The sequence below is a fragment of the Strigops habroptila genome, assembly GCF_004027225.2.
Source record: "Strigops habroptila isolate Jane chromosome 13 unlocalized genomic scaffold, bStrHab1.2.pri S16, whole genome shotgun sequence".
NCBI lineage: Eukaryota > Metazoa > Chordata > Aves > Psittaciformes > Psittacidae > Strigops > Strigops habroptila.
The window spans coordinates 4903441-4920332 of NW_022651054.1; the positions used below are offsets into that span (position 1 = coordinate 4903441).

At 45.2% G+C, this 16892-nt stretch overlaps 1 protein-coding gene across 2 annotated transcripts in view; it reads left to right on the top strand.

Annotated features, from left to right (window-relative positions):
• Window positions 1-16892, top strand: part of SPNS2 (sphingolipid transporter 2) — a 128378-nt gene that overhangs the window by 100915 nt on the left and 10571 nt on the right. For both annotated transcript variants that reach the window (XM_030472707.1, XM_030472708.1), the window contains exons 10-11: window positions 150-248; window positions 11693-11856. In XM_030472707.1, coding sequence (XP_030328567.1) covers window positions 150-248; window positions 11693-11856 — 263 coding nt within the window. The remainder of the gene's footprint in view (window positions 1-149; window positions 249-11692; window positions 11857-16892) is intronic.

Genomic DNA, 16892 nt, shown 5'->3' on the forward strand with positions numbered 1-16892 from the left:
TGGACTGGACAGTGGCTGCATCTGCCACCATCATCTGCGGGAGCTTGTTTACTTTGTCCTGACCTGGATATAAACTGAGCAACACAAGACAGTTGGACAGGTTCTTACTTCAGTTTCCTTATGTATTTGTTTTTCTTTCCCCTTTGCAGTATGTGGTCATTCCAACACGCCGTGCAACCGCAGTGGCCTTGCAGAGTTTCACTTCACACCTCCTGGGAGATGCTGGCAGTCCTTATCTGATTGGATTTGTAAGTGCTCACAGCAGGTTCTGGCAGGGTTGTTTGCCCATGTTTGGTTTTGTTTACTAACTGCTTATCTAAAATGCCAAGTTAAACTGTGCCGGGGAAGGCAGGCCTGTGTTTACCAGCACAATGGGAAGCGGTGCAGTGAAGTGCAACTTTTATACATGCTTGTGTTGTTGATGGACTGCAATTTAAACGTGGAAGGACCACATGGGCACAAGAAGTGAGCTTCTAAATCTTTTTAGCCTAGGGCTTTTGTAAAGCTTATAGACAGCTCTGTAAAGGGAGAGTGGTTGCTTCTGTGGTGTGGACACAGGTCCATTAGAAATCAGATTGGAACACTCTCATGTGTGTATGTGTGTGTTTAACTCTTAATCTGGTCTCATAAACCAAATATCTATTTATGGGTAGCAACATGCAGCTGTTCTGACCTGCTGATGTTTTGAACATGTTTTGTATGATAAGAAATGATGGTGTAAATCCATGGCAGGATGGGTGTGTATGTTTTGGGTTATTAGTATCCCTTTCTGGCATGTATGCTTTGGGGTTTTATTAGTAGTATTCCTTTCTATAATTGCTGCAGTTGTCGGCCTTGGTTTGACTGGAGATCTGTCTTTTGGTGCCACCACTATCCCAGTGCAGAGCAAAACAAAAGACCCTGCTCCAAAAGCTGGCAATCAGAGAACATTCAGCGTTGGAAATATAAGGCTTGGGAAATCTAATGAGGAAAAGAAGTCTAAATGTACTGGGATAATTTCTTTCTCTGGCACCCTTCTGTGGAGTTCAATGCATTGAGTTTCAGAGAACACAGATCATCATTTATAAAATATAGTAGCTTACATGTAAACCAGAAGTGGCGCTGCTGCTGTTGTGCTGAAGGTGCTACAGTTTTCCAGTGGTGTAACTGGGATCTTCACTAGTCCCATCACCTGAGACACAGAACTTTGATGTGCTCTTCTAGCTCAGAACTGCTGTGGCACAGCTGCTGGGGGCTCTGGACCTATTTTTAAACAAAACCCCCCATCATTTCTTATCTATTCATCCCATAGATGCTGGTGTGTGTATCTACACATAATTATTTATATATATTTAATTTTTTTTATATATATATTTAAATATACATATTTACTCTTAAATGGCAGCTCCCAAAAGTGATACAGTTGCTCTGTAGCCCTCTGAAGTGTACATGAAGAGACAGATACAGATAAGGCTGAATGGACCAAAGAAATGAGAACTGTTTTAAGAGAATCAATATGTACAGTTTGGCTTACTCTTTATTTACCTCAGTGTTCTGGGTACCCAGGGAGAAATGATCTCATTTGAGAAATTATTTGAAAGTGGCAAGAACAACGGAACCAGTGGAAGAGATGGCGTTGTGCAGGGCAGGGAACATGGGGAATGGCACATAGGGGAAGGAAATGAGCAGGGCAGTGTGCTCGGAAGGTGGGTGCCAGTGATGAGAGGCAGGTCTGAGGTGCCTCAGGTGACCCCACTGCATTTCATTCTTTGCCATCCCTCGTAAGAGGGCTGTCTGGGATGAATGGTGAGGACCCGTAATGATTGCAATTAATCTTGAAAGTTGCCCAGGGATCTATAGTGTCACAGATTAAAAATTTTGGTTGTAGGAAATGTGCCTTGCCCTTCTGGTATTCAGACATCAAACAAGTTGTGAGTTACTTAAGGATGCCTGCCTGAAATATGCTTAACCCCAATTTAATAGCTGCCTTAGGCTTTTTTTTTAGACTGGGAAAATATTAATTATGATTTTGAATTACTCTTCTCTAATGCTGCTCTTGTTGGGCAGTTCTCATTTGGGAGGAGGCTACTCAAGTACAATGTCTGTGACAGGAGAGCAGGAGTGAAGTGCTCATGTCACAGAAGGCACCAGCATCCATCTCTGTAGCTTCTGGGCTGGCTGGGCTGACTCATGCTGCCAGTGCTACAGTGACTAAAAGGTCAGCTGCAGCTTTCGCATAACACAGAAAAACAAATAGTATTCAGAGCGAAAGGACAAACACCCAGCTACTCCACCAGAGCTAAGACAAGCAATCACCTTGGTTGTTAAAACCTGCTGGTGTTTGTCGTTGGAATTGTCTGGCTGTTGTGGGATGGAGACCTTTATACAGCACTGACAGCTCACCTGGGCAGGCTACAGAAGCAGCCTGGATTATGACTAGAATTTTCAAGGCAGTCGGTGGGAGCTAAGCAACCTACTCCTGTTGGCTTTAAAGGAGATTTGGGAACCCAGTTCCCATAGTCCTTCTGGGAATCCCCATCGACTCACACTGCTGTTACTCCAGAGCTACCATGAAGCAGACCGAGAGCAGGGTGTAGGTCTTGAAAGAGAGAGGCAGAAGGTAGGATAAATCAGATTAGCTGCAGTAACAGGCATGCTCCGAACCAGTGAAACCCAGCTCCTGGTGCCTCAGGGTGCACCTGAGATCCTGAGGATCTGCCAGTTCTTCTGACTGCTTACAAAATCCACTTGAAGCTCCCTCCCTAAATGAGCAGTGTTTTGATCAAATATGGCTCAAATCTTACCTAGTTTTGGTGAGTTCATAGTGAGATTCCCTCTAGCAGTGCTCTTAATAAGGAATCAGACGCCCGTGTCCTTGTAGGACTAAGCTGTTGAAGGCAGCGTTCTCTGCTGGATACCAATAAATGCTGTATTGATCTTATAATCCTCACGTAGAAGGTACATAACAGCTGCAGCCTCATGTGTGTGAGTCCTCCCTTGCTCTCTGGTGTGCCACAGAGCTGAAGGTCAGACTCAGATTTTTCTTTAATCCCCTTAGTTCCAAACCTTGCAGTTCAGCTCCTTACAATCAACCAAAGCACCAAATATGTTAGTGTTTAAAAGCTAAGTGGGAAGAAGCATGTATGTATGGTTATTTTTCATGTCTCTTTAAATATTGATAACTTTTATTATGGTGAAAAGGCTTAAGACTGACTTACAAAGAAGTTCTACAAATGCAGTTTTAGGGTGGCAGCTATAATTTGCATAAGGTTTTACTACTTGCCAAGCACTGGGATCAATTACTATAAATCAGCGCTGCCTATTCATTCACAAATAAGACTAGGCATTGCTGGAGTACTTCATTAGATGAGACAGTTCTATTCCTAGATAACTGTATGTTTTTCAGGACCTTCGTGATAACCAGCAGAGTTTAAATAATTCCCATTTAATGACTTGGATTGTGATTTTGTGCTTTACTCTTGAGATAGTCAGTGAGAAATTTCACCTGTGCAGTGTGTTACACCCAAGTATCTTTAGTACTTTTCTGTCTTTGAAAGGTCTCACTATGCAGACACGGTTGCTGAAGCACAGAACAGTTAAGAGGAATACCCCAAATCCTGCCACTCACATTGGGTATCAGATAAAAGTCTTCTAACTGCTCTTCCTGTGCCCCAATACCTAGGCAACATTTCAGGCTTAGAAGAGCTGAGTGGAGGCAGCTAGCAGCAGAATGTGAAGTGCAGTTAACCCTTCTCAGGCTGTATCATAGCTTCAGCTCTTTGTATTATTAATTCTAGTTATATCTTCGTGGCCTTTCAAAATTAAGTAGTTGTAAGAAGTGCCAGTGAGCCTGCGCCCGTCTTCCTCTGTGCGCATGCACGTCTTCCCTACTCAGGGTTTACGTTATTCCTGTGCACAAACAGCAGTCTCCTTCCACTCACTGATGTACTGTTTTGCTTCAGGAAAAGCAAGTGCAGGCAGTGATTTATTTCTTTTGAGGTTGTGCCCTGGTACTCCTCCTTTCCTTCCTTTCCTTCCTCCAAGTCTGTAATTTGTTTCTCATCTGAGCACAGCAGTGCTGTCCTCTTCCATCCTTGCCTTGTTGTGATGAGAAACGGGCACCAACTCCGGGCTTTGTTCTCCCTACACATGCCAGGGGAATTGCTGTTATGGGCACGCACTGTACTTGCTGCTCTGGTGCTGTCATCTCTCCTGTTAGCTTCCTGCTTTATTAAATTCTTCCTCATCTTCCCTGTGCAACCATCCATCAAGTCTAGGGATTGAAACCTGTCTGTATCTGCTTGTCACCTGGCAACATCAGCGTCTGAGGATGGTGTTTTAAAGTGCCAGAGATCAGCTCTCCTCCACCAGCACCTTTTGATGGGCTAAAGCTACTCCCTGTACTCCACTGCTGGTGGTTCCCACCTGGTCTGGCCTCCTTGGCTACTGCTGCTTCAGCTTTGCCTGAGGGACATGACCTCCATTGCTCCTGCCAGGCAGCATCAGGACAGTGCACCATGGTCTGGTAGCTAGACTCTGTGAGAGGGGACCCAAATCACACCTCTGGGTGCTGAGGGTCATGCAAATGGCAGCATCACCTAAACTGATGGGTCTCCTCTTGGCAGACCTCAGGACTGGACACTGTGTTGGGTTGCAGTGCCAGGAATGGTGGTTCACCACAGCAGAGCTCACAAGTGTCTCAAGAGGCATCTCCTTTTTAAACAGCCTCCTTTAGAAAAAGAGGTCTGAGCATGAGGGACCTTGTAATTACTTGTAATTAAATTTGAGCTGTTCTGGTTTGAAGAGTTTTGTGGTGCTCCCAGTATGACCTGGAAAAAAATGTGAGAATAAGCTTATCACTTTCTACCCTTCCTTTTTCTCCCTTCCCCAACTTTCTTATGTGAGTAGGTTCATAAACTAGATCTAATGAGCTACTTCAACAGGGAGGATGCTAATGACCTTCCCTTAGCAAGTAGTTAGCAGAACAGTGTTAATTATCACTGGTGCAGAGTATCAAGGAAGGCAGATTGACATTTGATTAGGGGCAACTCAAGGAAAACTGGAGTAAATGCAGCGATTAAGATACTTCTATAATGAAAGTTATAACTGAAGGTGTAGATTTCACACCTTCTTGTCCCAGTTAGAGACAGCCTTTTTGTGGGTTTGGTTTCAAAGGTGTTTACCCATCCAAGTAAATACATATGTATAGAAAGTAGTTCTATATATAAAGACTTGCCTGCCTGAGGAAGTGAAATTAATGTATTATGGTTTAAAATTCATATTCTATGGTTTAAAATGTTATGGCTGCTTCAGTGTAGATCTGTGCTCACAATGCTTACTATGGAATAACAGTTTTTCCAGTTTAGTTTGCTGGATTAAAACAGGCCACAGCGTGTTGGGGCTCAAATCCACCAATGCCTGAATTAAAAGTGGAATAAAGTGTATCACTGCGATGCAATGCTGCAGTCTGGGTGCTTGTCCCTGTCTGGCCTGTGCAGCCATTCCTCAAATATGGCCCATTATGTGCTTGCTGGTGATTACAAAGTACTGTCTCTTTTGCCAGAGCTGGCTGTGAGATGAACACGAGTTCAAAAAGGCAAGCATATCCTGTAACAACAATGTGCAAGTTGTTCTCCTAGCATCACTCTCTGCTTTATGGTCTGCTAGGGGGTATTCCAGTGCTGATGTGGGATTAAGGCTGGAATGAAGGTCTCTGTCTTGTTGCCTTTTGCAGCATGTTTGAGCAACCTGGTCTAGTGAAGGTGTCCCTGCTCGTGGCAGGGGGTTGAAACTAGATTTAAGATCCCTTCCAACCCAAACTGTTCTATGATTCTGTGTTACATGTTCTAGCATTTACAGTATATATGAGTGTGTATTGGCAGCATCTTCCATCACCTGATGGAGATAGTAGCTGAGATGTCGTACACATTTATGGTTTTTATCATTCTTTCTTTACCCAGTGCCAGCTACTTGGCTGCTGTGCTGTAGCCCCATGGTATCACTCCTGTAGAGATCTTCCCCTGCATTCATGCTGTGCATGACCCAGACTGCAGTGGGCAAAATGGGACTTGCCCTTGCAGTCCAACATCTGATGCACATGCGTCAGGGAAATACTGAGGAAGAGAACCCCAGCCCCTCATCCTTATTATCTCTTTCTTCAGGCAGTAACTTTAAGTTGAGGATTTCTCTGGTCCTGGCTGAGCTGAGTAATTAAAAGCCTTTTTCATAGTGCAGGAAAGGCCAAATCTTTGACACAGCTGTCAGCTGCAAAAAAAGAGGGGGAATTAAGCACCTGGAGACCAATCCACATAGGATTTATCTCATCACTGCAACGAGCTAACAAGCTGCCCACTTGTGATGACTCAGCAACAGACAAGATTTAAGCCTGCCCTAAAAACCCAAATGACTTTCCATATATCAAACACTCTTTGCCAAGGGCTCACAGCCTGTCCAGGTTCTTTTCCAGACCTGCTGTGCACCTGCTTCCTGTGCCTCTGGTTACAAATGCAGGTTTTCTGTAGTTTGGTAAATGGAAGTTTAAAGTATGTAAAAGTATCTCGTTAGAGAAGGCCCAGAAATCCAGAGCTCATCGTGGTGTCACTCAAGTATTTCAAGCTCTGTCCCATCTGCTCTGTCCCTCCTGTGCACTAAAATCTGATTAAATCAGTAGTTTCTTCTCTGAGCTGCCAAGGACCCTGCATACTCGCAGTGCAGGAATCCTTGCTGCGGGTACTGCTGGGGCAGGCTTGGGTGCCAGCACCAGTGCAGGATATTGATACTGTCACTGAGTATTAAACGAGTTTGTGATCTCAGAAGGACACAATGAAGATTAACAAGATGTTTTGCTTTTTTTCCCCTCTAACATCCGAACATGGCAAGGTTAAAACTGAATAACTTTTAATTTCTTTTACCTTTCTGCAGTTTTCTAAATGAATATAATAAATTAGTCGGGTTTACTTCCTCTCTTTATGATGTGTTTCTCATGCCATTTAGCACAGTATAAATGGTTGTGCTCCCCCACAGCCCCAGCAAATTTACTTTAACTTTATAAAATCCCTTATTTTTAGTTTCTAGTCTTCATTTGCATTCATGTTAGATTTAAAAAGAAATAAATCAAAGAAACCTTTCACATGCATCTCTGAATTCAGAGTGGGTGAACCCCAAACCACTGTGGTGTTACATGGATGCTGAAAAGGAAGGAGCCAGGGAGAACCTGGCTTGTATCAAACTGGTAATGATGCAAATCAGGTATTTGTGCCAGACACTGCAGTGCAAACATCGTTTATGTAGCAAGATTCGTGCCCAAGAGGCAGTGTCAGAAATGCAGAGAAATCAAGCAGTTGCAGAGAAATTGAGATGTTTGACTCAGCAATGAGACATCATTTCAAAGATGTTGTCACTGTTGCATTGTCTAATTAGTAAATCAGTTGAATTTAACCACTCATGCTGGTTAGGAGGGACAGGGACACAGAAGCAAGACGTCTTCCTAGGGCCTGATCTGTTACTACATCAGGGACCTGTCCAGTGTTCCAAAACACACAGCACATGCTTCTCAAGGAGGGTAATGGAGTTTTCCTTTTTCCCTTCATTGTCTTCTGCACTCAGATTGAGACACAACCAGAGATTTGGGCTTCTGGATCATGCCCACTGCAGCTGTATTGTTTGTTCTTCAGAAAGTGAGCCTTTTCTCTAGCTGGACTCCATCCAGTTGGCTGCCGCTGCCTGAATACAGGCCATTTGTATTCTGTGGTAGAAGTGCCATGAGCTAAAGTTTATTTAGCAAAGTCATTCCTCTTGGTCTAAGATCTATTTTACACAGGGAGGGAAAAGATGTGAACTTTCGCAGTTAGGATGTTATCAAAGACTTTTGATTAGACTGCAAAGCAGCAGCAGGATTTCCTCATTGATCTTCCACCCCCACATCTTGGATAAATGTTTGGAAGGTTTTTTGCCACCTACCAATTGGCAGAACAAAGACAGGAATCCCACACACGGCGCCTGGTGGGAGAACTGGCACTGCTGTGCGTGCAACCCTCACTTGTTCTTACTCATGATAGAAGACACCCAATATGATGCTAGGTTGGGTCTTGCCAAATCACAGTTAGACAAATCAGGATGCTACCACTGCGAGGGGCCTGGAAAGTCAAAACCTGGCAATACAGTGCAGAGCATTTGCAAACAGTATGTCATTCTTGGAGCCCAAGTCTGTAATTATGTCCTGTGTCCTCTTGAGATGCCAAAGTTCCAGTCTTAGCAGGTGGCTTGTAACTGCATGGAACAAACAACAGGGAATAGTGACTCCTAGGTTAACAGCAAAAGCATATATGTGGGCCCTGATAAAGTTTTAGAGATGAGATGCAGACGTGGGTGAGGGGAGACCTAGATGAGAAAGCCCAGCTGGCTTGGTGGGAAGAATTATACCTTGATGGGAGGAACACTGCTGCTTCTGCAATGTGCTCTCACAGAGTATGGTGGGTTAAAAATGAAAAAAGTAGCAGACTCAATATTAACAAGATTTGTTGGTATAAAAGGTCAACATGATGCTATGGAGGGAAGGTGTGGGGCGAGCTGCATTGGGAGCTTTATTTGTTGGAGACTTTGTTTTCAAAGCTGGTTTTAGCCTTGAATGTTATAAAAGAAAGCAGTTGGGAGCACATGCGTGGCTTTTCATCCTCTGCTGCTGATTTATCATGTCAATTTGTCGAGTGATTTATTGGCTCGTCCTTTTGGAGGATAATTGTATCCATTTCCCAAAATGAGAAGTGGTTTAGAATTCCTGTATTTCTATTTCAGAATGGCCTCAATTCTGGCTATTGCACACAGGGGGGCGGATTCAGTGCCAGATTTTGGTTCATAATGAAGAATCAGGGAAATGTTGGGAATTAAGGTGTCTGGATACAAGAGGGAATAAATTACCAGCTGATGTGGCCCAGAAAGCCAACCGTATCCTGGGCTGCATCAGAAGTGTGACCAGTAGGTCAAAGGAGGTGATCCTGCCCCTCTACTCTGCTCTTGTGAGACCTCACTTGGAGTACTGTGTACAGTTCTGGTGTCCACAACATAAAAAGGACATGGAGCTGTTGGAACAGGTCCAGAGGAGGGCCATGAGGATGATAAGAGGACTGGAGCACCTCTTGTGTGAAGACAGGCTGAGAAAACTGGGGCTGTCCAGCCTGGAGAAGAGAAGGCTGCGTAGAGACCTCAGAGCAGGCTTCCAGTATCTGAAAGGGGTCTACAAGGATGCTGGGGAGGGACTCTTCGTTAGGGACTGTAGTGGTAGGACAAGGGGTGATGGGTTCAAACTTAAAGAGGGGAAGTTTAGGTTAGGTATAAGGAAGAAGTTCTTTACAGTGAGGGTGGTGAGGCACTGGAATGGGTTGCCCGAGAAAGTTGTGAATGCTCCATCCCTGGCGGTGTTCAAGGCCAGGTGGGGCAAGAGCCTTGGGTTACATGGTTTAGTGCGAGGTGTCCCTGCCCATGGCAGGGGGTTGGAACTAGATGATCTTAAGGTCATCTCCAACCCTAACTATTCTAGGATTCTATGATTCTATGATGTCCATGTCTCTGGGGGCAGTGCACATTCTGCTAATTCCGTGTGGCTGCGTTCTTTTCACATTCAAGTCTTGCTGCTATTTTCTAATAAGTTTCTCAGACCAATAGCCCCTGTTACTTCCCTTCAGTCTAAGGGCTTTTTTAACCATCATTTCCCACAAGAGACTGGTTCGTAACACTGTTGTTTTTCCTTATGTGTGTTACACACTGTGACTCAAGTCCTCTCTGAGAGGTCAGGAACATTTCCTTAACTATATCCCAAACACTGAAATTTTTCTTCTCCTCCTTTCTAGGGCAGGGAATGAAACAGAGAATTCTGGCTAAAACCCTTCAGTTCTTTCTGTAGACACACTCTTGCCCAGAGAAGCTGTGGCTGCCCCATCCCTGGCAGTGTTCAAGGCCAGGTTGGACCCAGGGGCTTGGAGCAACCTGGTCTATGGAAGGTGTCCCTGCCCGTGGCAGGGAGTTGGAACTGGGTGAGCTTTCAGGTCCCTTCCAACCCAAACCATTCCATGATTCCAGCGTTTATTCACTTCTCTCTACCTGAGAATGCCCCATCCTGAAAGACTCCTCTGCTCTTTTGTGTGCAGTGGTTTCACCTCCAGCATTAGGCTGGCCACTGCTCCTTTCCTTCACTCTTGTAGGAGCCAGGCGGAGCTGTAGGACAGCTATTAAGGCACAGAGACCACCAGTGCTCCAGTCTCCCCGCTGAGGCACACTCTGCAACCTGTCCATTGGAGACCCCACAAGTGTCATCCTTCTGTGACCTCCTGTTGTGCTTGCCCTCTGCTGAGGCATCTGTTCACACACTTTTTACCTTCCAGGGGCTACGGCTGGCTGCAGGGCTGTGAACAGGTGATTTCTCCTGCCTGTGACATTTCCTCACTTGATTGTCAAGATTTAAGCCTGGAATGTCAGATTTTGCTTGTAGTTTGTGTCTGATGCCACCTCTTTCATTAGTAGTAGTATACTGTCCTGGGTTCAGCTGCTTAAACCACGACAGTAGCACTTTAGAAGTTGCTGCACAAGCTTTGCCTATTTCTGGAACTGATTTGTGTGTGTAAACAGCAGTCGGGTTCTATGTTGCAAATTCCCTGCAGTCTCATGGTATAAACTGCCTCAACAAAAGGTCACAGACAAAACCAGAGCTGGACATTTAACTGCCCAATGCCTTGAGACTCACCCCTACTGCTGCAACTGCTCTGCTGGATTTATGGAGAGTAAAGTTGTTTGCTGGGCTGTAAATATTAAAATGTGATTCTTTTAGCTACAGTCATTAAATATTACTGAGTTTTAGCAAAAGCTTTTCATTATGAACTAAATCCTGCCAGTGCATGTCATTGCTCCTTCATGTAAGCACAGATTTGCGTTCACTTCATATCATAATGGTTTTGGCTGTTGGAAGATTCAGGCTGCCTTACCCACAAACTTGGTGTGTGTGGTTTTTAGGTGTGAGCACAGCCCCTGTGCAACAGATCTGCTCTGAGCCTGGGGGCAGAGTCACATCTTGCACACAATTGCACTTCAAAGCAGCAAGCTTAAGTGGTTAGAAGAGGGAATAAGGCCCGTAACACAGACATGGGGATACAAATCCTCATGTTTGGGTTGTGTTTCTGAAAATCAGATGAGATCTCTGGGTTTCTTCTGTGAAAAATATTTCCCCCTTCCCACTCAATACATGGAAATGGAATTTAATACCTCCTTTTGCTGACAGGTAGCTAAGGTGTAGAAGTAAGCAGGACTTAACAGACACTGTGGAAGATGGATGTCTTCCTCACCTACTGAGCAATGCCTGCATGGCCCTGCATTGCATGGTTGCTCAGTACGGCCAGGTTAGACACCCACGGGTGCAGTCACGGAAGCAGCCAGGGAGAAGATGGAGAGGGCTGCAGGAGGAGTAATAGATCAGGGCAGAAGAGTGACAGGGAGAGGAGAACCCCTGCCAAGCTGTTCACAGCGTGAGTTGCCCAGGCTCCAGAGTGGCATGTGGAAGGCTGAAGCGTGCAAGGGACGTTCAGCTTTCACTGAACGCACTGTTCCATTTTAAACCTCGTGCATATGTTCAGTGGGTGGTTGGGTTGTTTAGGGAATCCTGTTCCCTTCACCGTTATCGTGTCTCTTTTTCATCTAAGTGACTAATTTTTTTGCCTGTCTCTCCTAGATCTCAGACCTGATCCGACAAAGCACAAAGGAGTCCCCAGTCTGGGAGTTCCTCAGCTTGGGGTACGCACTCATGCTCTGCCCATTTGTCGTTGTCCTGGGAGGGATGTTTTTCCTGGCCACAGCCCTCTTCTTCCTAAGTGACCGAGCCAAAGCTGAACAACAGTGAGTAACCTGGCAATTGCAAACGGGGAGGTACCGCACAGCCTGTTTTCTCTCTTGAACAATATGCTTGTTCTCTTTGCCTGGCCTTGGTCCTTCCAGATAAAGGATGTTGGGTTGTGTGTTCCGAACCTCAGCTCAGCAGAGTGCATGAGGCTGCACGAAGCACAGGGGCTTGGGTCATGCTGGCTGGGCATCCTTTACACGCTTTTGCTCTGGTGGATCTCGGTTGTTGGCCATATGGCCTGGAGGGGAGCACAGTAGTTGAGGTCACAGCCCCTTTTACCCTTGCGTCAGCATGCCACAGCCCAGGCCATCTGTAGTGAGGGGTTGCTGTGTGCTGGAACCAGTAGACTGTTAGGTGAAGAGCCAGAGGTGCTGGTGGTCAACACTGGGCGCACAGTCCCACCTCAGCCCCTGTGCCCTGCTCACTACCCCGAACACACAGGAACATCAGGCAAGCAGGAAGCAAGCTGCGTGTGGGGACAGAAGTGGTCAACGGTTGCTGTAACAAACATAGTGTTTCCCAGCCCCTTATTGCAGCTTGTAAAAAAAAAGCTACTGTTTTTCAGTAAAGAAAGCGATTCGGACCACCTCACGGTTGGCAACTACAGTAATTCAGAAGACGCTTCCACATGACATACAAACTGCTGGGGTTAGTCTCTTTCTCATAATTGTCAAAAAATAAGAGTATCTATGTATGATGTCATGCTGAATATGTGGGTAGGTGACTAGTCTGGTGTTGCTTTTGCCTTTCTCTCACTGGGGGAGTGGGAGACAATGCAGACGTTAACAGCCTGTCCCAATTGTGCAGACAAAGAGAGCAGAGGATTCCTTGCTGTGCCTTAAGGAGAAGGGCCCTGGCATATCCTGTCACTAGACTTAATACAACTAGAAGAAAAAGAAGGTGTTTGGAAGTTGACATAAGTGAGTGAACAGTTTGGGTGATACTTGCTGGCTCACACTATCATATCAGATGGATGAAAGAGATTTGGAAGCAGTGCCACAGATGGTGCTGTGGCCCTGTAAGATCAATTCCACCTGCCTCTTCCTAACACATGAATACCAGAGAAAGGAAGGCGTTTCTGCCTCCTGGTGCCTTTAGGTACATACGTTCCTCATCTAATGAGTTGTTCATATGTTGTGGAAAAAACAAGACCTCATTATATATCTTGTGTGGAGGGCAAGTCCTGCACAGCTGAACTTCAGTGTGGCTTTGGAGATGAGACATGACTGATGTGTACCTGTTTTCTTACCTGCATATAAGGGCTTTATGTTGCAAGAAGTGAAATTGGGGATCAGAAGTTAGGAAGAACTTCCAAAGAGAAAAAAAGAGGTAAATGCTACAGTAGATTATTTGGAGAAGTATGAAAGCTGTCCTGTGTTTCTGAAGGTCACCCTGGTTCATTCTTGTAGTTTGAAGGTGGGAACTGCTCTCTGATTGCCTTCCAGCCCTATTTCTACAGTGCACATAATCTGTACATGCAAATCTAAGCAGTGATCACCTGGGAATATGGCAAGAAGAACATAAGTTTCTAGGTGCTCAGGGTGGCTTTTTTTTTGCTGCAAGGAGCCAAAAGGTGTGTTTGGTGACAGGGCAGTGATAAAGTGCAGCAGATGAAATCCGCCTTGCATACAAGCTTGTGCAGATACAGAGGGAGAACAGTTGTCATAAATAACAGTTAACAAAATAATTTCTCTCAAATGACTGCCAGTGCAGTTTCTAAGATATGCCCACTCTCATGTTAAAAATATCCTGGCATCCTACAGATTCCTGGAGAGTGCAGCTTAGATCAGTATCTTTACTAAGATACTCCCTGCCATGTGCTGCAGTGTCTGTGCTGCCGACTGGGTCCCGCCTCCCACTGCTGGTGGGTCCAGTGGTCTCCTCAGAAGAATTGATGGGAGAGGATTTGTTTGTTATTAGCTGCATGCTTGCCATGAGAGAAAAGACAACAGAGCACTTTGCTATTAGCAGTTTAAAACTCCACACTGGAATCCAAATCTAACGTCCAGCTCCCACCTATGTGACAGGCCATCTGCACTTGGCATTGCGCACCCTTGGCAAAGACTGCCAGCCCCCCCTTGCATCCAACCTATGGCTTGTCAGGTACAGGAGCATTCCTCTCTCAAGATGCCTTGTTTTCCCGCTGCAGTCAGTCATGCTGCTCAGACAACAGGACTTGGAAATGTGCTTTGCCAAAAGAAATCAATTAACCTGCAGGAATCACAAACGCTGGTGTCATACGCCAGAGATTAAACCCATTCATCACCAGTAGGGTCAGGGTGCTCAGGGCAGATGTGACAGACCTCTCTAATGAACTAATATGGAAGCAAAGAAGTGGAACGCTGCTCTCTGCAGCTCTGCCTATGGAAATGAAGCATTCCCTGCTTTAAATTCCCTGCTTCTGTGAAAAGCGGTTTGGGGTTTTATTGCTAGGATTGTTCTGTTTGTTTGTTCCTTTGTTTAATGGTCTCTGGGCTTTTGCTTAGAGATAATTTCTTCTTCCAGGCAGGCCAGAGTACCAGGAGAGCAACCTCTTTCCTGTAAGGCTTCCTCCAGTTGCCACACACTTCCTTTCAAAAACAGAATGTCCAGGCTTCCAGTGCCTTGTGACTTTTTTTCACGCTACTTTTATCATTGCCACAATTCCTGGCATATTTTGTAAATTCCTATTTTAGCACAGGAATTCCAGTCAGTAAAGCTGCCCCTCTCACAAGAAAAAAAATATTCTTTATACAGCAATTCTTTTTTCTTTTTAAAATCACAATTCTTTGATAACTATTTCCATGCTGCTTCAGAAGTCTGACAGCTTAAAGAGGCTTTTAGTAGATTTAGGACTAGCAGAGAATGCAATACAGTACATCACATCGCTCTAATATAATCCAATTCTTTTTGGGGCAATTTTTATAACACAAATTTAATCCCATCCTTGAAAAGTGGTAAGAGAAAATGGTTAAGAAAGGTTTCTGCTGGAGCTCTTATGCACTAGTAATAATAACCACTCCAGTTCTTTTTTTAAACCACTCAACTACAATTCCTGCTGCGATTTCACTTGTCTGTATCGTTGTTCCTTTCCTGTTCTGTGCTACTGCAGTGGAGGGTTAAAGCAGTCGTATTTTATTTCCAAACATGGCTGTTGTCTGGACTGTGTATCTCTCTTACCTGCTTGATGAAAATTTGTGAGACCCAACTGTACGTTGAGATCCTCTGGAAGACGAATGCACACATACAGTCTGGCCATGGCAAAGCCTCACAGAAACAGATCTGAAATCTCATAACCATCAAGATGTCTTTCAATCGCAGAATCATGGAATGGTTTGTGTTGGAAGGGACCTTAAAGCTCATCCAGTTCCAACCCCCTGCCACGGGCAGGGACGCCTTCCACTAGAGCAGGTTGCTCCAAGCCCCTGTGTCCAACCTGGCCTTGAACACTGCCAGGGATGGGGCAGCCACAGCTTCTCTGGGCACCCTGTGCCAGCGCCTCAGCACCCTCACAGGGAAGGATTTCTTCCTAATGTCTCATATAAATCTCTGCTCTGGAAGGTTAAAGCCATTCCCCCTTGTCCTGTCCCTACAGGCCCTTGTCCAAAGCCCCTCTCCAGGTTTCTTGTAGCCCCTTTGAGCACTGGAGCTGCTCTAAGGTCTCCCCTTCAGGAGCCTTCTCTTCCCCAGGCTGAACCAGCCCAGCTCTCTCAGCCTGGCTCCAGAGCAGAGCTGCTCCAGCCCTCACAGCATCTCCATGGCCTCCTCTGGACTCACTCCAACAGCTCCACATCCTTCTTATGAAGCAACGGCTTCACCAGGAATTGGGAAGAATGTGCTCTTTTTCTTATGAAAAGGGAAAAAAAAAATCCCTTTCCCTGGGCTGTGACACCTTTTGGGTGCCAGGGATCTAAATCACTGGTGTAATTAGTGTATAACATGATTCTTTCCTGGGCAGTCTGTGTCAGCATTGAAGCATCTGGAGCTTTGCTGAGGGACGATGCTGTGTCTGTGCCCAGGCACAGGCGCGCGCGGGTGCATGGGTGCTCTGCAGCAGCATGGGGTGATCCTGCAGATCCAGAATCACCTGGATTCTTCCCAAGAAACACCACCCTATGCAGGTGTGGGACACTCTACCCCTCAAATCATTATTTCTTTAAATATATTATTTATTTAATCCCTGTTCTTACACCTGGAAACATGAAAATTTCTGGTTTTTTCCCCATATCCTTCCAGAGGTACAGAAAGATGCTCTGGATGGTAATTGTTCAGTCCCTCTCTGCATCCTGCATGCTGTACGCTGGTTATTTTTGCCAAAGATACAGCAATGCAGATCAGGCAGCAGGATGCAACTGCAGTGTGTATCCCTGGTGCAGGCACGAACAGAAGAAATAACTGATGGAGCTGGACAGAACAAAAGGATTTAAGTATTTAACTAGGTGCCACTCAGCGCTCCAGAGAGACCTGCAAGCCTAAAGTGTTCACCCATTTGTTCACACAAGAATCATTATTTAAACAGCTCTTGTAGGTTTTCCTTTCTCCTAAAATTAAACATTTAATAAGGAAAAAAAATGTATTAACACCTTTGCTGAGGTGTGGAAACTCTTGCTGAGTAGCAGTGCTGATGAACAGTTCATCTGAAAAGTGGGGCGTACAAACATGAGAAAGAAAATACTCATTACAGACAAGCTAGTGCAAGCCACAGAAAGAGCCATCCCTTGTCCACACACCATGTCTGCTGTCTTAACCAAGCCCTGCTGCAAATTACATTACAGGAAAAATGAGAATAATCCATTTTCAGGCTGTCTTCTGCCTCCTATCAGGCTTATTTTTAGCCTTTTCTAGAACTAGATATAAAATGATCTCCCTGTTCTCCTATTGCAGCAATTTGAAAGTGTCTGACCTTATTTTTGCTTTGCAGATTCTATTATGTGGGGCAGGGGAAGGACTCCCAGAGCTGTCAGCTCTCTCTTTCTGATTTTTCTGTGGCAGCAGTTAGGGACAGGAAGGACCCATCAGATGACCCCATGTTATTGCCACCGAAGGACAGAGT